This window comes from Anoplopoma fimbria, chromosome 12, assembly GCF_027596085.1.
Source record: "Anoplopoma fimbria isolate UVic2021 breed Golden Eagle Sablefish chromosome 12, Afim_UVic_2022, whole genome shotgun sequence".
NCBI lineage: Eukaryota > Metazoa > Chordata > Actinopteri > Perciformes > Anoplopomatidae > Anoplopoma > Anoplopoma fimbria.
In genome coordinates this window covers 17,069,589-17,087,328 of record NC_072460.1, presented here as the reverse complement: position 1 = coordinate 17,087,328, position 17,740 = coordinate 17,069,589, and the positions used below count along the sequence as shown (strand labels likewise).

General features: G+C 43.6%; 1 protein-coding gene across 1 annotated transcript in view; it reads right to left on the bottom strand.

Moving 5' to 3' along the window:
- The window catches only part of plxna2 (plexin A2), a 153,918-nt gene extending 138,005 nt beyond the window's left edge, over window positions 1–15,913 (bottom strand). The window contains exons 1-2 of the mRNA XM_054609985.1: window positions 14,654–15,913; window positions 9,346–9,528 (exon numbers count right to left, since the gene is read on the bottom strand). Coding sequence (XP_054465960.1) covers window positions 9,346–9,528; window positions 14,654–15,853 — 1,383 coding nt within the window. The 5' untranslated portion in view covers window positions 15,854–15,913. The remainder of the gene's footprint in view (window positions 1–9,345; window positions 9,529–14,653) is intronic.
- Between the last annotated feature and the right edge of the window lie 1,827 nt (window positions 15,914–17,740).

The following is a 17,740-nucleotide window of genomic DNA, read 5'->3' as shown; positions in this document are numbered from 1 at the left end:
TAGAAATACCATATTCATAAGAATGGACTTTGAATTACTAAGTGAAACATTTGGGAATAGTCAGCCTTATTTTCACTTGTTTAATCTTTCCGCCTAACCAAGAGGACATGGATCTGGGAAGTCGGCGGCGTTTGATGTGGCTACCCTATCCTAACGACGCTACTGCTCCCAGCATTGGTAAAAAAAACCACACAATCCACCACCACAGGCTTAGTATTACTCCCAGGCTCTGCGTGTGAGTGAGACAACAGAGCCTGATCTACATCTTATGTTCCCTTTTAGGCTCCAAGTACTTCCAAACATGAGAAAATGTTCATGGGCTAGGGATATAATGCTGCCATTAACTTTATTCGTAGCCCAATCAAGAAGAGAATACGTTGAAAATCTAAACTACAGCAATGCTCATTCTACACATGGTCTCTGGCGCCAACAAACAATGGGTTGATTAATCTCACTCATGAAGTTAAGTCCAATTATGTGAAGAATTCAACTGGGTAAATTGTTTACTAAAAAGAGAAGTGAATGCCAAAAACAAATCTAATAAATTACGTCAAAAAAAAAAACTGTGATCGTGGTAATGCATAAATGAATATGTAACATTAAACATATTTATGCACATATGTGATTCTGTCTTTGTGTCTTTTGGGATTGCTGGCATGGATGCTGCACATGGGCTGAATTAAAGTGGCTAAATTAAGCCTACATGCATAAAAAACACGTGTTGTAAAATGCATGTACTGTGCGAGTATTGGTCTCTTGTTGTTGGATAATGAAAAAAGCTTCCTTCGAGACACTGTCAGAGAAAAGAGCAAGCAATTAGAGAAAGAGAATGGAGAGGGACACAGATAGAGGGAGGGAAAGCAACAGAGAGCTGTTTGAATGTTATTAATGATATCACTGCAGGGTAGGCTGTGTCATTGTAATAGTCTTAGCAGGAGAGAGAAGGAGAAAAAGACTGGGAGAAAGAGTGAGGGAGTGAAATAAGACAGAGTGAGGGAGTGAAATAAGAAAGAGTGAGGGACTGAAATAAGAAAGAGTGAGGGAGTGAAATAAGAAAGGGTGAGGGACTGAAATAGAGAAAGGGACAGGAAGGAAGAGAAGAATGCGAAGGGAATAAGAAAAGAGAATGAAAATGAAGAGGGGACAGCCACTCTACTGACCAGGCTACATTTACCTCCCTGCTATGACAAGAAAGAGGGAATGAGATAGACAGACAGATAGATAGAGAGAGAGAGACTAAGAAGGTGAAGCAGATATAAGGCTTGGATGAATGGAGCAGCAGGGGCTCTCAGTCTTCCCTTCGCCTTTTAACGGTGGAGTGTTTAGAGAAGTCTGGACTAGGGTTTGAAGACACAGAGCTTGTACTCTAAAGACACAGTCTGCTGTCGCTGCAGCCCGGGGCCGCCGCCGGCCGCCTCTTTATCTGGCACAAGGTTAAGAACTGAGCAGGAGGGGGTCAAGTGGAGGCCAGGTTCTGAAAGGTCACACAGACATCCTACCAACTCAATGAACAGGCTAGTCATTAGCTAGACTATAGATGGTTATGGTGATTAAAGACCTATGGCAACCAAAAACACACGCAAACATACTCATTCAAATAAGCACAAAACAGTCATTTTTCAAGTCTGGATGCCTTTACACACTTGGGATGTTTTTATTCTTGCGATTAATTCGCACATGAATTTATTGCCAATATATTATAGATTTTTTGGAGCTTTTGTAACGCAAATAAAGGCATCAACCAATCACGTTCTCCAACGCAGACTCAAAGCGTACACTATAGAGTACAACAACACAGAGGCACCTTATTCTGAGCTAAGACAGCAAACTTTATTACTTCTTTCAACCTTGACATAGATAGACATACCAGATCCACTCTTTCTGTTCTTACCTTTCACAATAAAAGCATTAGACATGACATCTCATACACACTGCCAGATGCTACCAAATTTGCATTGCTGCAGGTATGAATAGTGTGAATGCAAAATATTCACAGGCGAGTATTTCATCCCCTGTCACGCCCCCGTTGTGTACAGGCCTTTAGAATGCCACAGGCATGTGAATTGCATCGCCTCAATGAATCGTAACATTTATTGTAAAAATGGTTTAAACTGATCAGAGGGAGGACTTAACAATCACTACTTCCTCATTGATGTTCAGTTCTGAAAACTATCAATAGAAATATTATTGATAGTTTATAGTAAATATTGTTGTCTTATACCAGGCTGCAAATAACTTTATTCTGCTGTAAAGTTGGCCATTTTAACATGGGAGTCTATGGGGATTGGAGCCAGCCTCAATTGGCCATATGAGAAACTGAAGTTTTTGGCACTTCCATGTTGGCTTAATTTTTCATCTCCAGAGGTTGCTGCTTGATTCAGACCCCATCTGTGTCAGAGGGTATTCCCCACAAAGCACAAAGAAGGCCTTCATGTAAGATGACATGTATTGGTCATCCTATTCTGCTGTAGAGGCTAGAAGGACGGTTGACAGTCTCTCTGTGAGCTGGCACCCAGAAGACACCCTGAGGTCCTAAAGTAATAAAAAAGAAAAAAGAAATCTCTTTTTGCAATTCTCCAAATGGTGCTGATTTTACTGTAGGACATATGATTCAGCCTCTTTGAGAAAGTGCTGCAAGTTGTGTGGGGAGGATAAATGTTATTTTACTAGCAAAAGCTTTCTGCGGGCTATGCTTGGCTCCCAGCTGTTGCCAGTGGGCGAACTGAAGCTGTATTGTTTATTGTTTAGTTTAACATGATTCAAACTGTTGCAGGCAATTAAGCAGGGAGAGTCCTAAATATGGCTGTTAATAGTTACGTAGTAGCAGCTGTTATTCCAGCTAAAATGCTACTTATGTCTCTATGCAACTTGTCAATTTGTCATTCTACCAAGTTTGAAATGTTAGTTGCATGCTTGGTAAACAGGTGTATTGAGTAGGGTGGTTTTCATTGAATTTTAAACAAAACAAAGGTTTAACAAAGGGATGCAATGATTTGCTCCGTGTGGGATTAATTGACCATTCAACCTGAAACAAAGTAATGCAATGTCTATTATAGTAGGCATTCAGTGGGAAATAACAATTTGTGAATATGGTGATTGAAAACATATTCTACCTTGTGGCAATTGTGATGATGCTTATTATTTGTAATTGCATTTCTTTTCATGTTGGCTCAAGGTTAATGCAAGCCATGCAGTGACAAAATAGATGTTTAATAAAGCTATTAAAATGAATTAATTCTTTGTGCTTGTTTATTTGCAATCACACGTGAAAGCACTAATGACCAACTGGGAACAAACAACTGAAAGTAGTTATTAAAGTTAAATGAACAGGGTTTGTGTTCATATCATACTTCATCCTAATAATGGGTATGTGTGCTTGTGCATATGGTTATGGGATGCCGGTAATGGGAAATGGGAATCCAATTCATTTGTTGCTTCATCATGCTTAATGCTAGTTAGAGCCTCTCTCTTTCTGGTCTGTCTACACGCACGTCAGTCATTTTGTCTCTCCATCTCTGTCTTTTCCCACCCGTCCACCTCTCTTTTCCTCTTACCGCTTCTCTATCCCAATTCCCTCCTCCATTTACCAGGTTGACAATCCAGCTCGGCTTCAGCAAATAGGCTTGGAGAGCAGAGTGACAACAAATCTGCTTAGCCGATTCCTCGCTTCCACATAAAAACCTAGGCCAGGCTATGCCAGGCCTCGACCAAAGCAGGGCCTGGACAAGCGAAGCAGGTGAGTAGCCTCTGGGTCAATAAACGACAGACTGGCAAAGCTCTCTGATCATATTTCCTCTGAGGGCCATGAATCCAAGGACTAACTCTCTGAGGCTCACTAGGGGTGAACACAGCATAGAGGGGTGAGAGAAGAGTTTGGGGGGGGGTTACCATTTGTCCACCAGGGCCCTGTAGGAGCAGCTGCATGCATTAACAAGCCTTTCAAGTTCCCGACACTTTATGCCCTATGATCAGCTGCTACCCTCGTCCGCTCAACACACACATCCTTGATGCTATTGGGGACAGTGTGGGAGCCAGGTGAGTGAGACATGCACCGTCTGCTACGTTAACCAGTTCAACAGGACTTGTCCACTTAAACACCTGAACCACCCTTTCAAGTTGTTCCCTTCAGCTGCCAGGGGCATCATCCAAACCAATTCCTGATTACCCATCAGGGCATGATGAGAAGAATTAATTAGGCCGAAAGCCGCACATCATGGTTGAAGGATACAGAACCGGAAGACATTTTTTTCATGCATGGTTTACCGCTGATACAACCCAGCACTAATCAACTGCTGACTTCCATTCAACAATCACTTCCACCACCATTAGTTGTGGTGCTTGAATAAAAAAACAAAGCATGCACTTAGGAAATACAACCCTAAAAACAGGCTGTGTAACCCAGTTGTCTCAGGTTCAACAGCTTTTAACCCCTGCTGCTCTGTATGAGAGAGCTGGGATGGAGGATGTTCATTCTCACTGTCTGCGAATTGCATCTGTTTAACAGTGGAATCCTGAATGTGCCTCAGATGAGCTTGATTTAACCTCCCCCATTTATCTATTACTGGGATGTCTTTCAACATCCAATTTTACATGTGCAGCCGTGCCCTCCATCTCCATCTATATCAAAGGCAGTGCTCCCCGCAGCTCCTCTCCTCCTTAATGCCGTTGTTGCTTCCCACCAATCCCAGTCCCCAAGTGGGATAGATATGTGCTTAAGCACAGAGTGAACCACACACAGCCAATTCCAATTTAGATGATGCAAGTCTTGGGTAATATGTATTCAGAGGAAACATGCAGAGCAGATCTCCTATCTATATAATCTGACTTGCAGAGCCCTGCAGCGGTCTTTTGGTCTTTGGGTACATAGGAGTGATAATGGAGATGATGGAGCTTGGTGAGCATCAATGTAAACCTAGATCTAGAATTTAAATAGGACATTAACTCATGGGCAGGACTACAAACTCACTGGAACCAATGCATTCTCACTCCAACTCATCAAATACCAATGCTTGGTTAGTCGCCTTATGCTCCAAACTATGAGGATCTAGGTATCACTGTAGTGTCAGTGGACTTATCAGAGATGGTCAGTTTCCGCTCGTTACATCTATAATGTCTTTTCAAAATAAACTTCTGTGTTCACAGGAAATGTACACTTTCCGCTTGTCCCATACATACAGTAAAAAAAAAAAACTTCCAATGTCAGTGTACTTAGGTTTTAGGCTTTTAGGTTTTAGGCTTTTTGTTGCATGAAATCTGTCAATTATTATGTAACTGGTGTTACTTCAGCATATAAGTTATAAAAGGAAATACAGGACATGAAAAGTGGTGTCCTGTGTGAAAGTCCTGTGTTTGAGTAACAACCAACCTCCATTCCTTGCCCGTCCTATACAGACTTTCTTGCTCTTTTTACTGCTTCTATTGCTCTAAAGGTCTAATAATGATGCAGATAGGTTTGAACTGGAGCTAGATGAGAGCCCAGTATGTCTCTCGTAAGCTAAAGAGTGGCTCAATGCATCGGTCAAAAGTGGCGACCTTTAACGAGTTGGGATTGAGAATGGTTTGCTTGAACAGCTTCTGGTGTTAGCTTAGAGTGGACTAAAGGTCTAGTTTTGGTCCTGATTGGAACTGGTTTCACTTTGGCAAGAAAAAGTGCACAAAGGCCTGGGATATTGATTGCCCCCTAGCAGCTTTCTGCTGAGGTGAACATCTACTGCCCTCCACAATCAATCATCGCCTCCAGGGTGCCACCCAGAAGTTCACAACCAGTTTTTGAAAGCCTCATGACACTCAGACAACAGAGCTTTACCATCACATCATAGTACTCCGTTTCACTCTTGGTTGGGAATGAAAATACTCCAACCAATAGGAAATAAAGATTTGTTTGTTTGAACCTACATCACACAGCGAAATGTAAGCACTTCACACCCCGAACATATTACCTCAGAATGTGAGTGCTAATATACTGGATGAGGCTCACAACTGTGGTGTTATTGTTTCCCATATATATGCATCCGTCTCTGCTCACTCCCCCACCCTCTTAACCCCTCTTCCTAAATCAATCCCCTGCAAAAGCCGTCCACCGGCAGCTGCATATCCGCCAACACTATCCCTCTTGCTTTGCCATGCTCCAGCTAAGCCCAGGAAACAGCAGCATATACAGGAGCCGGTCTGCAGGGAGAATGAGCGGGTGGGGGGGGGGGGGAGCTGGATTGAATGGGGAAGTGGGAGTTGGAGGGCTGTGGAGGGGGGGATTCTTTGGGAAGGGAGCCAATCCAATTACAGGCAGCGGTGCAGCCCGGGTTTCTTTGGCGGCACTAAATTCACATTTCAACGGTCTCTTCCTCCCTCCCCCAATACCTTCCTCCTTCTCCTATCTCTGCCTCTTCCTGCTTCTCTTTTTCCCCTATTTTTTTCTCATCACGGCACAGGCTCACACCCCCTAACCGTGCGTCCCCACACACCCTCCCCTTCCCCATCTGTCTGTCTCTCTCGGTTGCATGAAAGAGGTAACGGTATAGAACTGTGTCACCGGCAAAGCATCAAATCTTGTCACCCTATAGCTGTGTCATGCTCTGATGTGAAGGAAGCCTGCAGCATCCTACCCCGTCTACACATCTAACGTAACTCTGGAGGAGCTTATCAGCCTTCTGCAGAGGAGCTGCAGCCAGGGCTCATCAGGTAACCCTACCCCTCTGCTGCCCTCCCTGTGGCACCTGAGGGAATTCATGGATAACACTCTAAATGTAAACATATGCATATTTCAGACACACTGCAACACAAGCACACACCTTAACAATGACAGAGGGCAAAGAAGTCCACTTTCTTTCACTGCTAGCATGCAGCGCAATTGATCATTCTTTACCTATTAAAGTAGTAATATTTTCTTTTTCCATGTGTCGGAGGAAACTCACACTGTGGGAAGGCCAATTGGGGTCACTCTCTTTTTCATGCCCATGAAGTGGACAGTCAGTGCTTGCTAAATCATGTGCACAATATACATATTTTCACAATATACTATAATAATAATAATCATAAACATTAAATACGACAAACATGGATTGATAATTAATAAAAACCTCATTGCTTTCCGATGCAACCCATGAGGGGCTCAGATGGGCTAAGCAGAATGCATTCCATTATATTTTGAGATTAGATTTACATCATACATTTGTTCATAAAAGTTTACCATAATGCAGGAAATTAAGTGTTTGAAGCTTAAAATTTCCTGTGGGAAAGTACCTCCAGTATCCACCAATAGTCTTGGTGATCAATGATTCTTCACCCTCAACATTAATGATTTCTTCCTCTCATACCTTCAAAATACAACATGTTGAGCGCTAGTGTTCATGGCATCTTTCGCAGTGGAGTACTTGAAGGAAGTTGACCTCCTGCATTTTCTCATTTAGGCTACATCATGTAGAGAGGCTGATAAATATGATGACAATAAATCAGATGATGCTTATTACATGAAAGTTCTGCTAGTATAAGTGGTATTACTACCTTACTCTGTTGTCTTGTGGATCCAGTCTCAGTGGTTGAGTGCTCCACAAGGTTTTTTTTGGAACTGGAACTCTAGGTACCCTTCTCATATTGAGGAAAATGCCTCTCCCATGTTAGTGTTACTGTGGTTACAGTCATGCACCCTCTGAGACAAAGCTAGTTTGCATGAATTCTCAAACTGGGGGCAGAATATAGGACATAGAGGACTTGGGGAAGGGAAGTGACAGCTAGAGTGTGGAAGGAAGCAGGGAGATAGAACAATATGCAAGCAATGGCTACACAGTGGGGAAAACACTCTTTCTGTCTCATCTAATTTAACCAAGTCATAAAAAGGATCTAAATTATTTAACAGCTGAAGCAGGGGATTACATCAAATGAATATTCTCCCCACCACTGCCTGATTGGTGTATTGATTTAATTATGAATAGATGGAGATCAAAATAACCCAGGCCAGCACTGTTTGTGTTGTGTTGCCTGGCTGGAAATAGCAAAACACTTGCCAAAAGAGGTATCAAAATGTTTTTAGCATCTCTCTTGCCTTTGCAAAGTCTTCCTCTGAGCATAACGCAGCTGTTGTTAGTAGGGGGAGGGACGACTGTATAAGCCAGTTATGGCCATGGGACACACTCCTGCTGTCACTCAAACAGGGATCCCCATGGGAGGAGGAGCTAAGCCTTCAAACAGCTATCTAAATGTAATCTAGAATCAACCGGTCACAACTGCTATCTTTGTTGGAAGATATAATGTCCAAGATATAATTGCGATAAACCACATTATTGTTATTTTAAGACCAAGTTATGTCATTGATATAATGATGATATATTAAAATAATAATGCAAGTACACCCTTCCAAAGAGAAAAGAGAGGAAAGAATATTCAGACATTTAAACTGAAAAGCGAAAAAATATAAAAATATCCTTAATAAATAAAACAAAGAAAAGACACTCAGGGCTTATCAGAAATCTGCCAAGTCTGCGCAAGACTTATAATGGTATGGAAAAACATGGTCTTTATTCCGGCCTCATGATGGAAATAAGGGACAATTTTCTTTTTTTTGAAGACAAAATTATCAAGGTCGTGTCCATACAGCATACAATTTGCCGTTAACGTGCTAATCTTGATAGGGCGTAATCTAGAAAGCACCAAGACAAACAACAATGGTGACACAATGCACCCACACACACATAATGCACACTTAAACAGGGCATTGACATTTTAAAATTCAACAAATAGTCAAAGGCATCAGCGCCAAAACAGCGCAACAAGTGTATTTCTGATTAAAAATCTCACTCCTCATATCATCCTTAACCCGGAGCATAGCACTCATTTCCCCCCTCATCCAGTCCTGTCAGTGGGCAATCTCCTCTAATACCTGGTTTCCTGTGGCTCGTGCATGAAATCTATCATTAACTGGCCAGCAGCCCTTTACCCTCTGTGTAGTATAAGTATTCTCTAACCAAAACTAGGAGGCTTAGTGCATGGACTTGCTCTCTCTTTTGCCTCTCAGTGAGCCACAGGCAGAAAGGTGCTTATTAAAATGAATGGGCCAGTGCAGGTTATTCAACACTGCGACACTGGAGCTCACTTAACAAGGAACTGACCACTACAGTGAGCTAGCCATCGCCATTATCCCTCTCCAACGCTTTGACAGCAGGCTTTAAATATTAAGTAGATAAGTTTCCCTTTGACCATGATCCATCTGAACGGAAATACTACCACTTCATAGTGTTTGCACCCCCATGGACCACTGGACAGCCGGAGTCTTTATGTATCACAGTGGTGAAGGGAGCACAACAACAGGCCTTTAATTGCTGGGTGAGGGGAGGGAAAGGAGCTGGTGCTTACCTTCTTTAGGCGTCCACTCTTGGTGCCTACGAAGGCCACACAGTAACCGTTGTAGATGTAGGAGGTGACAGAAGTCATTCGGTCCCGAGTCTCTGTGTAGAGAGTGTGACCGGTCACCAGCTGAGAACCACCGAGAGGCTGGTTGATGTCCAGACCACAGAAAGAGTCGTCAATGGGCACGGGCTGCAGACAGAGATGAGAAAAAAAAGTTATAGATATATGAATGGACAAGATATAAACTGGCTCATAGAAAATAATTAGAAGGAAAAAGGAGATCGTGACTTTGAGACAGATGTGTGAGATTAAACATAGAAACCCCCTTGACATGAAATGTACTGTATGATGGGGAGCGACAAAAATACCTCAGAAGAGGCAAACTCAGAGAAAAAGACATTAAGAGAGTGGATAGGCTGAGACGCAGCGCATTATAAAAGAAGACAGCTCGGTAAGGAGGAAAGATGAAGGTGACAGAGTGAGACAGAGGGAGAGAGTGATGGTCTAAGTTGTGGAAATAGTAGCAGTGTCAGAGACGGAAATGAGGGGGGAGAGAGAGAGCAGGAGGGAGGTCAGAGCGAGGTGGAGGTGGAGGTGTGCAGCTAAGTCTCCCAGACAGACAAACGCTTGCCTTTTCTGTTCCACTTGGCAGACATGCCTCAGCTCTGCCTGACTGAACTCCACCTTGCTCTCAACGTGGCTCATTACCCTGGCCTATCATCACACCTCTGCAGGAAAACACATGCTGCATGATAACTACGCGCACCGGCAAACACACTATGTGATGACTGTGCCACTCTGAGATATGCATCTCAGCGAAGAGGCTGCAATGAACTGTATTTACCCATTCATTAGAAGAGAATCACTGCCATAAAGTCTCATTAAGTTTTTTGGGGGCGTGATTGTACTGTTTATCTCACAAGAATTGCGTAGAGCAAAGACTTAACTCCACCCTGAAGATATGAGGAGGTGGTGAATGAGGAGCAGGACAGCAGTATTCCTGGTGTTGAATCAGGTCAGCTGAGACAGTCTGAGTGGCAGTGGCCTCAAAGTGCCATGTGGAGTAAAGTGAGATGGCCAGGCAGGCTGAGGCCCAGCATGCCTCTAATGTATACATCCTATAGTAGCATCCCACAAACTCTCATCTCATTGTCCCTCAGAATATTTATATAAAATCCCACTCTCTTCAACCCCAACTCATTAATTCTCTATCTGCCACTACTGTACGTCTTCTCCGACATCATCCCCGTCAGAGTGGTATAAGCAGACTATGTTGAGTGACATTTCCCACATTTGGGAGGCAGCTCAGCCTCTCACTACACACCATGGCAGTAAAACGTTTCAGTACTACGCAGATTTTCATGAGTGGAGCAAAGGCAATAATGCTGACAGGGAACAATCGCCTCTGCTCTGTTGCCACGCCCCCTAAACTTTATGGCATTTCCTTGTATTTCCTTTTTCTCAAAATAGCACAGAGTGCTAGGGGGTACACCACTGCAGTATTAAAATTAGAGTAAAAAAGAAAACATCTTTGCTTACATCACTCTTTTCTCTTATAGTTTTAAACTCAAATGTGCTGAATATAATTGTTTAAAGCTTGTTTTAAACATATACCGATTAGTCATGGACACAGGCGTGAGTTCCAAAACTTCGGCTTATCAATAACTGCTGCCTCAAATGCATGCAGCTATTCCGCATATGGTCTTTTGGGAACGAGACCATTTGGTTGTGATTATATCTAGATTGTTTAGATGATGTACGCTTAGCAGACATGGCTGCCAAGCTGGATCCCCCTGGATTCCATGTGGCTGAGTTTTTCTTGTACACCTTCCTGCTGATTCTTTTTTCTGTTTCCCTCTGCCTTATCGCAAATCTCACAAGCAGTGAAGAAATGTAGATTTGCCACGTCTCAGACTGTTTCATACAGATTACATTGGTTATCTTTAGCAGGCAGAGCTGTGGTGAGACAAAAATAGACTGTAACCCTGTGTGATTATTCCTTATCGAACAACGCGCAATACAGTATAATTTTGAACTTATGTTCAGAAAACTGTTTGCTCTGCTTCAACAGTTGACTGCATAATCTTGTTAAACAATGACACAAAGTGTTCCATTTGGTGGCATCTGAATGAAGGATGAATTACACGCGACGGGATATCTGCTCTCGGAGTTTCCTTCCCAAGGTATATCTGCGTTATCAACACTAGCTCCACCTATGCTCTCATGAGAGGTTAATTAGTTGGAGGGGCATGAGCAAAAAAGCAGGACAGGATGATAGTGTTAGTCAGAGAGAGACACACACACATAGACAGCTTGATACAGAAAGAATCCCATCATGGCTGTCCTCCTTGGGAGTGACTGCAGAGATGGTGTGAGTCTCCAGATGGCAGAAGGCTGGACGGCTGAGTGATAAATCTTTGATTGGCTTGCTGGGTCTGAATCCCCTGGCTCAGCCTCACTTCCATTCCCAGCCTCAGCCTCGGCCTGCATGTAAGCGTACACACAGTGAAATGTCTGCAAGACGGGAGTGTGAGCTGGAGGTGTAATTAAGGTTCTCTGCTTTCAGCTCACTGGCTACCCGCTGTAAGCAGTGGACCAGAGGAAAGGCACCGGGACTGCATGTGTGTGTCAGAAATCAAGCGATGTACAGTAAGGACGGTTACCAAAAAAAATAAAAAAATCTCTTCAGTTGGTCCAACCTTGATTCATATCATAGTTTGATGCATCTGAGACACATGAGCTCTAAAAATACTGCACAGTGAGCATCGGGAACATGGTTATTTAAGAATCACAAGATGTGAAACATATGTGCACCGTAAAGCAGCCACAGTGTGCTGGGGGCTTTTTACGGCAAGCAGACATATGTGCATATCTGCATGGTTGACATATCTGGTTGTTAAATGTAATTTGTATAAGCCTTCAAGAGTTCCTCATCAATTGACATCTATCTGCATAATCCATATTATACTATGGATCTATTGGCAGCTCATTGAGCGTGAGGACATGGTCTTAAGGACTGCATTTCAGATTTTCTTATCACAAAGCTTGTGGTGTATAATGTGAAAGGAGTGCAGAAAGCTATTGGCAGTGCATGCCAAAAGAATGGAGTGGGAGGTGCAGCCTCGCAGGGAAAAGAAAAGAAGTAGAGACATTTCCATTCAAATCAACGTAGCAGGATGGTAAGAATGGCGGCCATTTAATGTGAACTGTTGCCATTATGACCGTTGTAGCAGGCTAGCTACAATATAAACTAAACCGACATGGGCAAGTCCCGGACTAACTGAGGTTAGGTTTTGTAGTTCATCTAAAACTAGCATTGTAGTTAATTCTTACAACTTAATGCTTCATCTGCACACTCTTGTTACAGCGTAGGGATGCACATTGCTATCGGCAGATAATTGACAACTTTGTTAGGCTAGTTTTTTGTAACCAGCGTAGCGTTAAAGCTATTAAAGCATTAAAGCATGGTGGATTTAGCTTGCTAATTCTGTGATGCTTTATTGCTACCCTGGTTTCAATGCTACACAATGAGCTGAACAACTGGCTGGTGGCCAGCAGCAGCACTGGGACTAACAGGCCCATCTCACCCCCACCACTCTGGAGAAGTAAAAGCTATTTTTCGGCCCTACTACACGTGTGTCGTCACACATCTATCGTCATTTCCTTTCCTGTACTAGTCAAATCACCATGAAAAACAGTTCGACAGTCAGTTCTTCTCCTGATCTATTTCTGTGTTTTACAGGTAACGGCTTTACAGCACACCGAGATGATCTGGGACACAAAAAAGGTTGTAATTTAAGCTACCACAGATATAAAGCCTCCTGACCTCAGCATTGTCATAACTATATACCATCTCTCCTTCCTCCTCCTACTCGCCGCCTTCCAACCCCTGCTACCGCCTTCTCAGTTGAGCTCATAAAACTCAACAGCTCTTGTTCGAGATAATGTCTCCCTCCTCTTTACAATCACCTCTGACATTGTGCTAATGGGGAATGTACTGATTTTAATAAGGGTGGTCAATTGAGTGACCTGGGGGGATTAGCAACAAAGGAAGCTGATCAGTGGCTCTCATCATGGTTAGGTTAGGGACATCATTAAACCTTAAAAATACATTAAGACCTACACTACAACTCCATCACACACACACACACACACACACACACACACACACACACACACACACACACACACACACACACACACACACACACACACACACACACACACACACACACACACACAGGCACACACAGTAACGGACTAGTTACACTGACTTACTTACATTTAGCTAGAGTAGTCATTAAGTGTGAATCATCTTAAATTCCTATTAGCAATTAAAGAATGAAAGCACAGAGGACTGTATCCTCTTGGGAAAGAAGGAAAATCAAGAAACTTAATTTTACTTGACAACATGAAGCAGATACATGTAGAACGGGATAATTGGGGGTTTCAGAAGAAATAGGCTGGTGTGTGATCCCCCGCCCCAAGGGTGGGAGTGTGTTTATTTGTATTGTGCTCGACGAGATTATCACTTTGATTCTTGTCAAGAAAAATAAATCGGCCCTCATTCATGAATATCTCTCATTGAAATATACTTGAAAGTGCATGTTCTCTGATATCGCAGCTGCAAAACAATGCGGCATAATTGCATGTAGTGCGAGGATCATTTGATAACAGAAAGTAAGCTGTGCAAAGGCACTCAAAAGCATTTCCTCATAATTGCTGTATTTATTTTCACAACAGCATACGCCCTCAAAACTTTGAACGCTGTGCTTTCTAGGCTCACTGAGAATGGTCGGTCATTCCCTTAATGTTCGTTATCTTATTTAAAAGGAAGAAAACAGGATGTAGATGTTGTTGGACAATTGTATGTATTATCCTCTACTGCATATCAGATTCTGCTGCACCTTAAAGGAGACATATCAAGCTAATTTTCAGTTTCATGCCTGTAGTTTCAGTTTCTGCCAGAACATGTACATGCATAAATGTTCAGAAAACATTTTTCTTTTGTCTGTCTGAATATGCCTGTAGTCCCCATCTGTTTGAAATGCTCTACTTTTGCGCTTGTCTCTTTAAGCCCCTCTGCCAAAAATGAATGGCCTGAGAATGACCCATGTAAATAATAATTTGCATTTCCCCTTTAGAGCAGCCTTGGACCGCTTATAATGTGTACTATAATAGAAACGTCCCATTGTCACCACACGGAAAAGGCATATTTCAGTCATTATCATTTCCATACTGTTAAAATAAAATACGTGCATGGTGTGTGTAGAGTACATCTGTATATGTGTGCATGTATGAAGATGTAACTCACCGCTTTGGTGCACTGCACATCCTTCCCAAGCAGCCAGTTGAGCTCCAGGTTTCCTTCTCCCTGGTAGCAGGACTGCAGGCGATCCTTGATACGTGCATTGATGTCTCGGATGGTGAAGACGCAGAGCGCCGAGTCATCCGGTGGGCGATGGAACTGCTTCTGGCCCTTGGAGAAGATGGTGAAGAGCACATCATCTTGGGCGCTTATGTTGAGCGAGACAGCAAGAATGCGGCCTGGCTTGCCGAGGTAGGCGGCCTGCAGCAGCCGGTACTCAACGCCGTTCTTCACACAGCCAATAGGCAGGGAGACATAGGAGTGAAACTTGCGATCGTCTTTGCAGAGGCGGACAATGCGAGAAGTGTAGAAGAGGTCACTGGAGGATCCGCTCGACGACATGCTGTTCTCTGGCGTCTCGGGCTGCACAGTCAGGAAGTAAACAAAGCTGCCACTGGCAAAGCCGTAAACATAATAGATGTCGAAGTGGGAGACCAGAGCCAGTGTGTCTGATGGTATCTTGATGAGGGAGGACACAAAGTCAGTGTGCAATTCATAGTCTAGCATCGCAGAAGACTCTGGATCACGGGGCAGCTTTCGACTGGAGATGGTGGGAAAGTAGTCCTGTTTTCCATCTACTGCTGTGCCAATAAATAGGGTGCCATCCTGGCCCTGTGACGGCACAATGACCCCGTACATAGTCCCAGTCTGGTTGACACTGGAGAGGTAGTGCTCTTTCTTGTGGGAGGGCTCCACTAAGATAAAGAGGTCATCCAATCTGAGGAGTTTGCAGACGCCCTGGTAGAGGCTGCCACAGGCCAGCAACCGATTTTGGGAATAATCAATGAGGAGGAGCTTGTTGACATTGTTGGTGGAGGTAAGGGGCTCAGAGCAGGGCTGGACAATCAGAGGGGGGTAGCAGGCCTTGTTGTCATCCTCTGGGCCTGTATCATGGGAAACCAGGAGGGTCAGGTTGCCTGAGAGCTTGTACACACGGTTGACTGCTCCAATATACAATGCCCCCGTGGTCTGGTGAACCGTCAGGTGGTTGAACAACCAGTCCCGGCGTTCTGGGTGGAACGTAGTGAATGTCTGCCCACTGCACAAGGCAGGGATGGCTAAAAGCCAAAATCCTAGCAGAGTAGCCAAAACTCCTACTTTGGGGTCAGGCGATAAAGTCCTCCGTGTTGCCCGCAGGCCCGCCATGTTGGATGGGCCTGCAAGGAAACTGCAATGGAAGCAGAGAGAACGAACGAGGGGAAGAACGGAGGAGACCTTTGCCTTTCTGTTGTTGAAGGCTTTTGTGCAGGTCAAATCTCTGCAAGGGTCTTCACATGTTTCTGGAAAAGAAAACAAGAAATAGAAAGATTTTAGATATCACATTATGCCAAACACGTCCTACAAAAGGAAACACGTCTGACTAAATGGAAAAGCTTCTTATTAGAAGAGCTTTCACTGTTTGAAAAGGTCAAAGTTCTTCCTCAGTGAGGCGATGAGCTGCGGAGAACAGAGAAGTTTAAAGAGACAATGAGCGGAAACCATCATGGTGCACATTCCAAAGGAGTTGCTGAACGGGGCCGGACAATGCAGGAAAGAGAGGCAGGTTACAGCACCGGAAATTAGCCTGACCTGACTCATATTACCGCTCACGCTGACACACACTGGGCAAGCGGTTTCTAAGAACAAGACTGCATCTGACTCACACAAAGCCTTGGACACTGGTCAATGACTCAGCAGACTTTAAGTAAATTGGTAAATGTGCGTTTGTATTATTCTAGCCCAATTTTCTAACCTTTTCATTAATAAGATATACAATTAACAATAGCATATTAGCATGATATCAAATAAAGGCTTAATTTTGCTTTTTGCACGTTGTTACAATGATTCTAAGCTCCAAAACAACATTATAATGACAATAATATGTGTGACCATACCATTGTGAATGAAGTCTTGATGGAAACGACAGAAAAATCCAACAATAACACAAACATAAGCACGCAGCTAAAAACTCATTTCCTTTTCATTTAATTTCTACATTCACCCCCGCCTCACATTTACGCAGACTACAACCGATCAACCAACGCCCCTAGCATTTGTTCCCTTTCCATATCCATCTGTAAAAACATACATCAGGCAAAGTGTGCAATTTATGCAACCCTGCTAAGCCTGGGCTGCAGATATCTCTCTCTGTGTGCCATAAACCACGAGACCGAGCTCTGCGCTGTCTGTCCCCGGGAGTTAATTATCTCGTCCATTGGAAAGGAAGGCCTGGATCTTATTACTGGAACAAAGTGAAAACAAATTGGGAGCTACTTCCACACACCCCTCCCCTTGCTCTCTTCTCTTTAAAAGGCTTTTACAGAATCTGAACCTATTAATTATTATTCTTCTAAACGTTGCTGTTGTTGTTGTGTTTTTATTAAATCCCTTTTATTCTATTCATCTCCCGCTGACATGTTCAGATCGTAGGGGGATTAATCACTGGCGCCACAACAATCATCTTCAAATGAATCACCGTATTACACAGTTCCCTCATAAAAACACCAGACAACAGTATAATATACAGTATGAGAATGTGCGTGTGCCTCATTCTTCCAGTATTATCAGTTTACTCTATCAGAAGAACCACGCACTGTGAGGGGCTAACAAGGTGAGACAATGCCAGTGCATCCCAAAATCAAGTATGATTAGGCGTAGCAATCCAACAAGGGTAATTACTGCCGAGCTGGAGGAGGTAAGCTGGGGAGCGACTCGGGGACGCCAGGGGGCTTGAACGTGTCAGAGATGGCCCTACATCTTTTGTCACGCTCCGGATTTGCATTTCCAGCAGCGAGGGCGCAGAGAATCAATGGTGAAGGATGTGGCTGGAATAATCAGCGGCTGCGCCTTGAATTAACAAGCACTTGCGACTGAAGGTAGAAGGAGCGTTACGTGGAGAGATCCTACACGCCCAGGCCACTACAGCGATTCTGTGTTACTACAGGCAGGTTTTGATCTGCAGAGCCGATTCGGGATTCGCTCTGAACCGCGACCGTCCTTTCATAAACCTCATTCCAGATTTGGTATTGGCCATCTTGGGGTCCCTCTCACCCC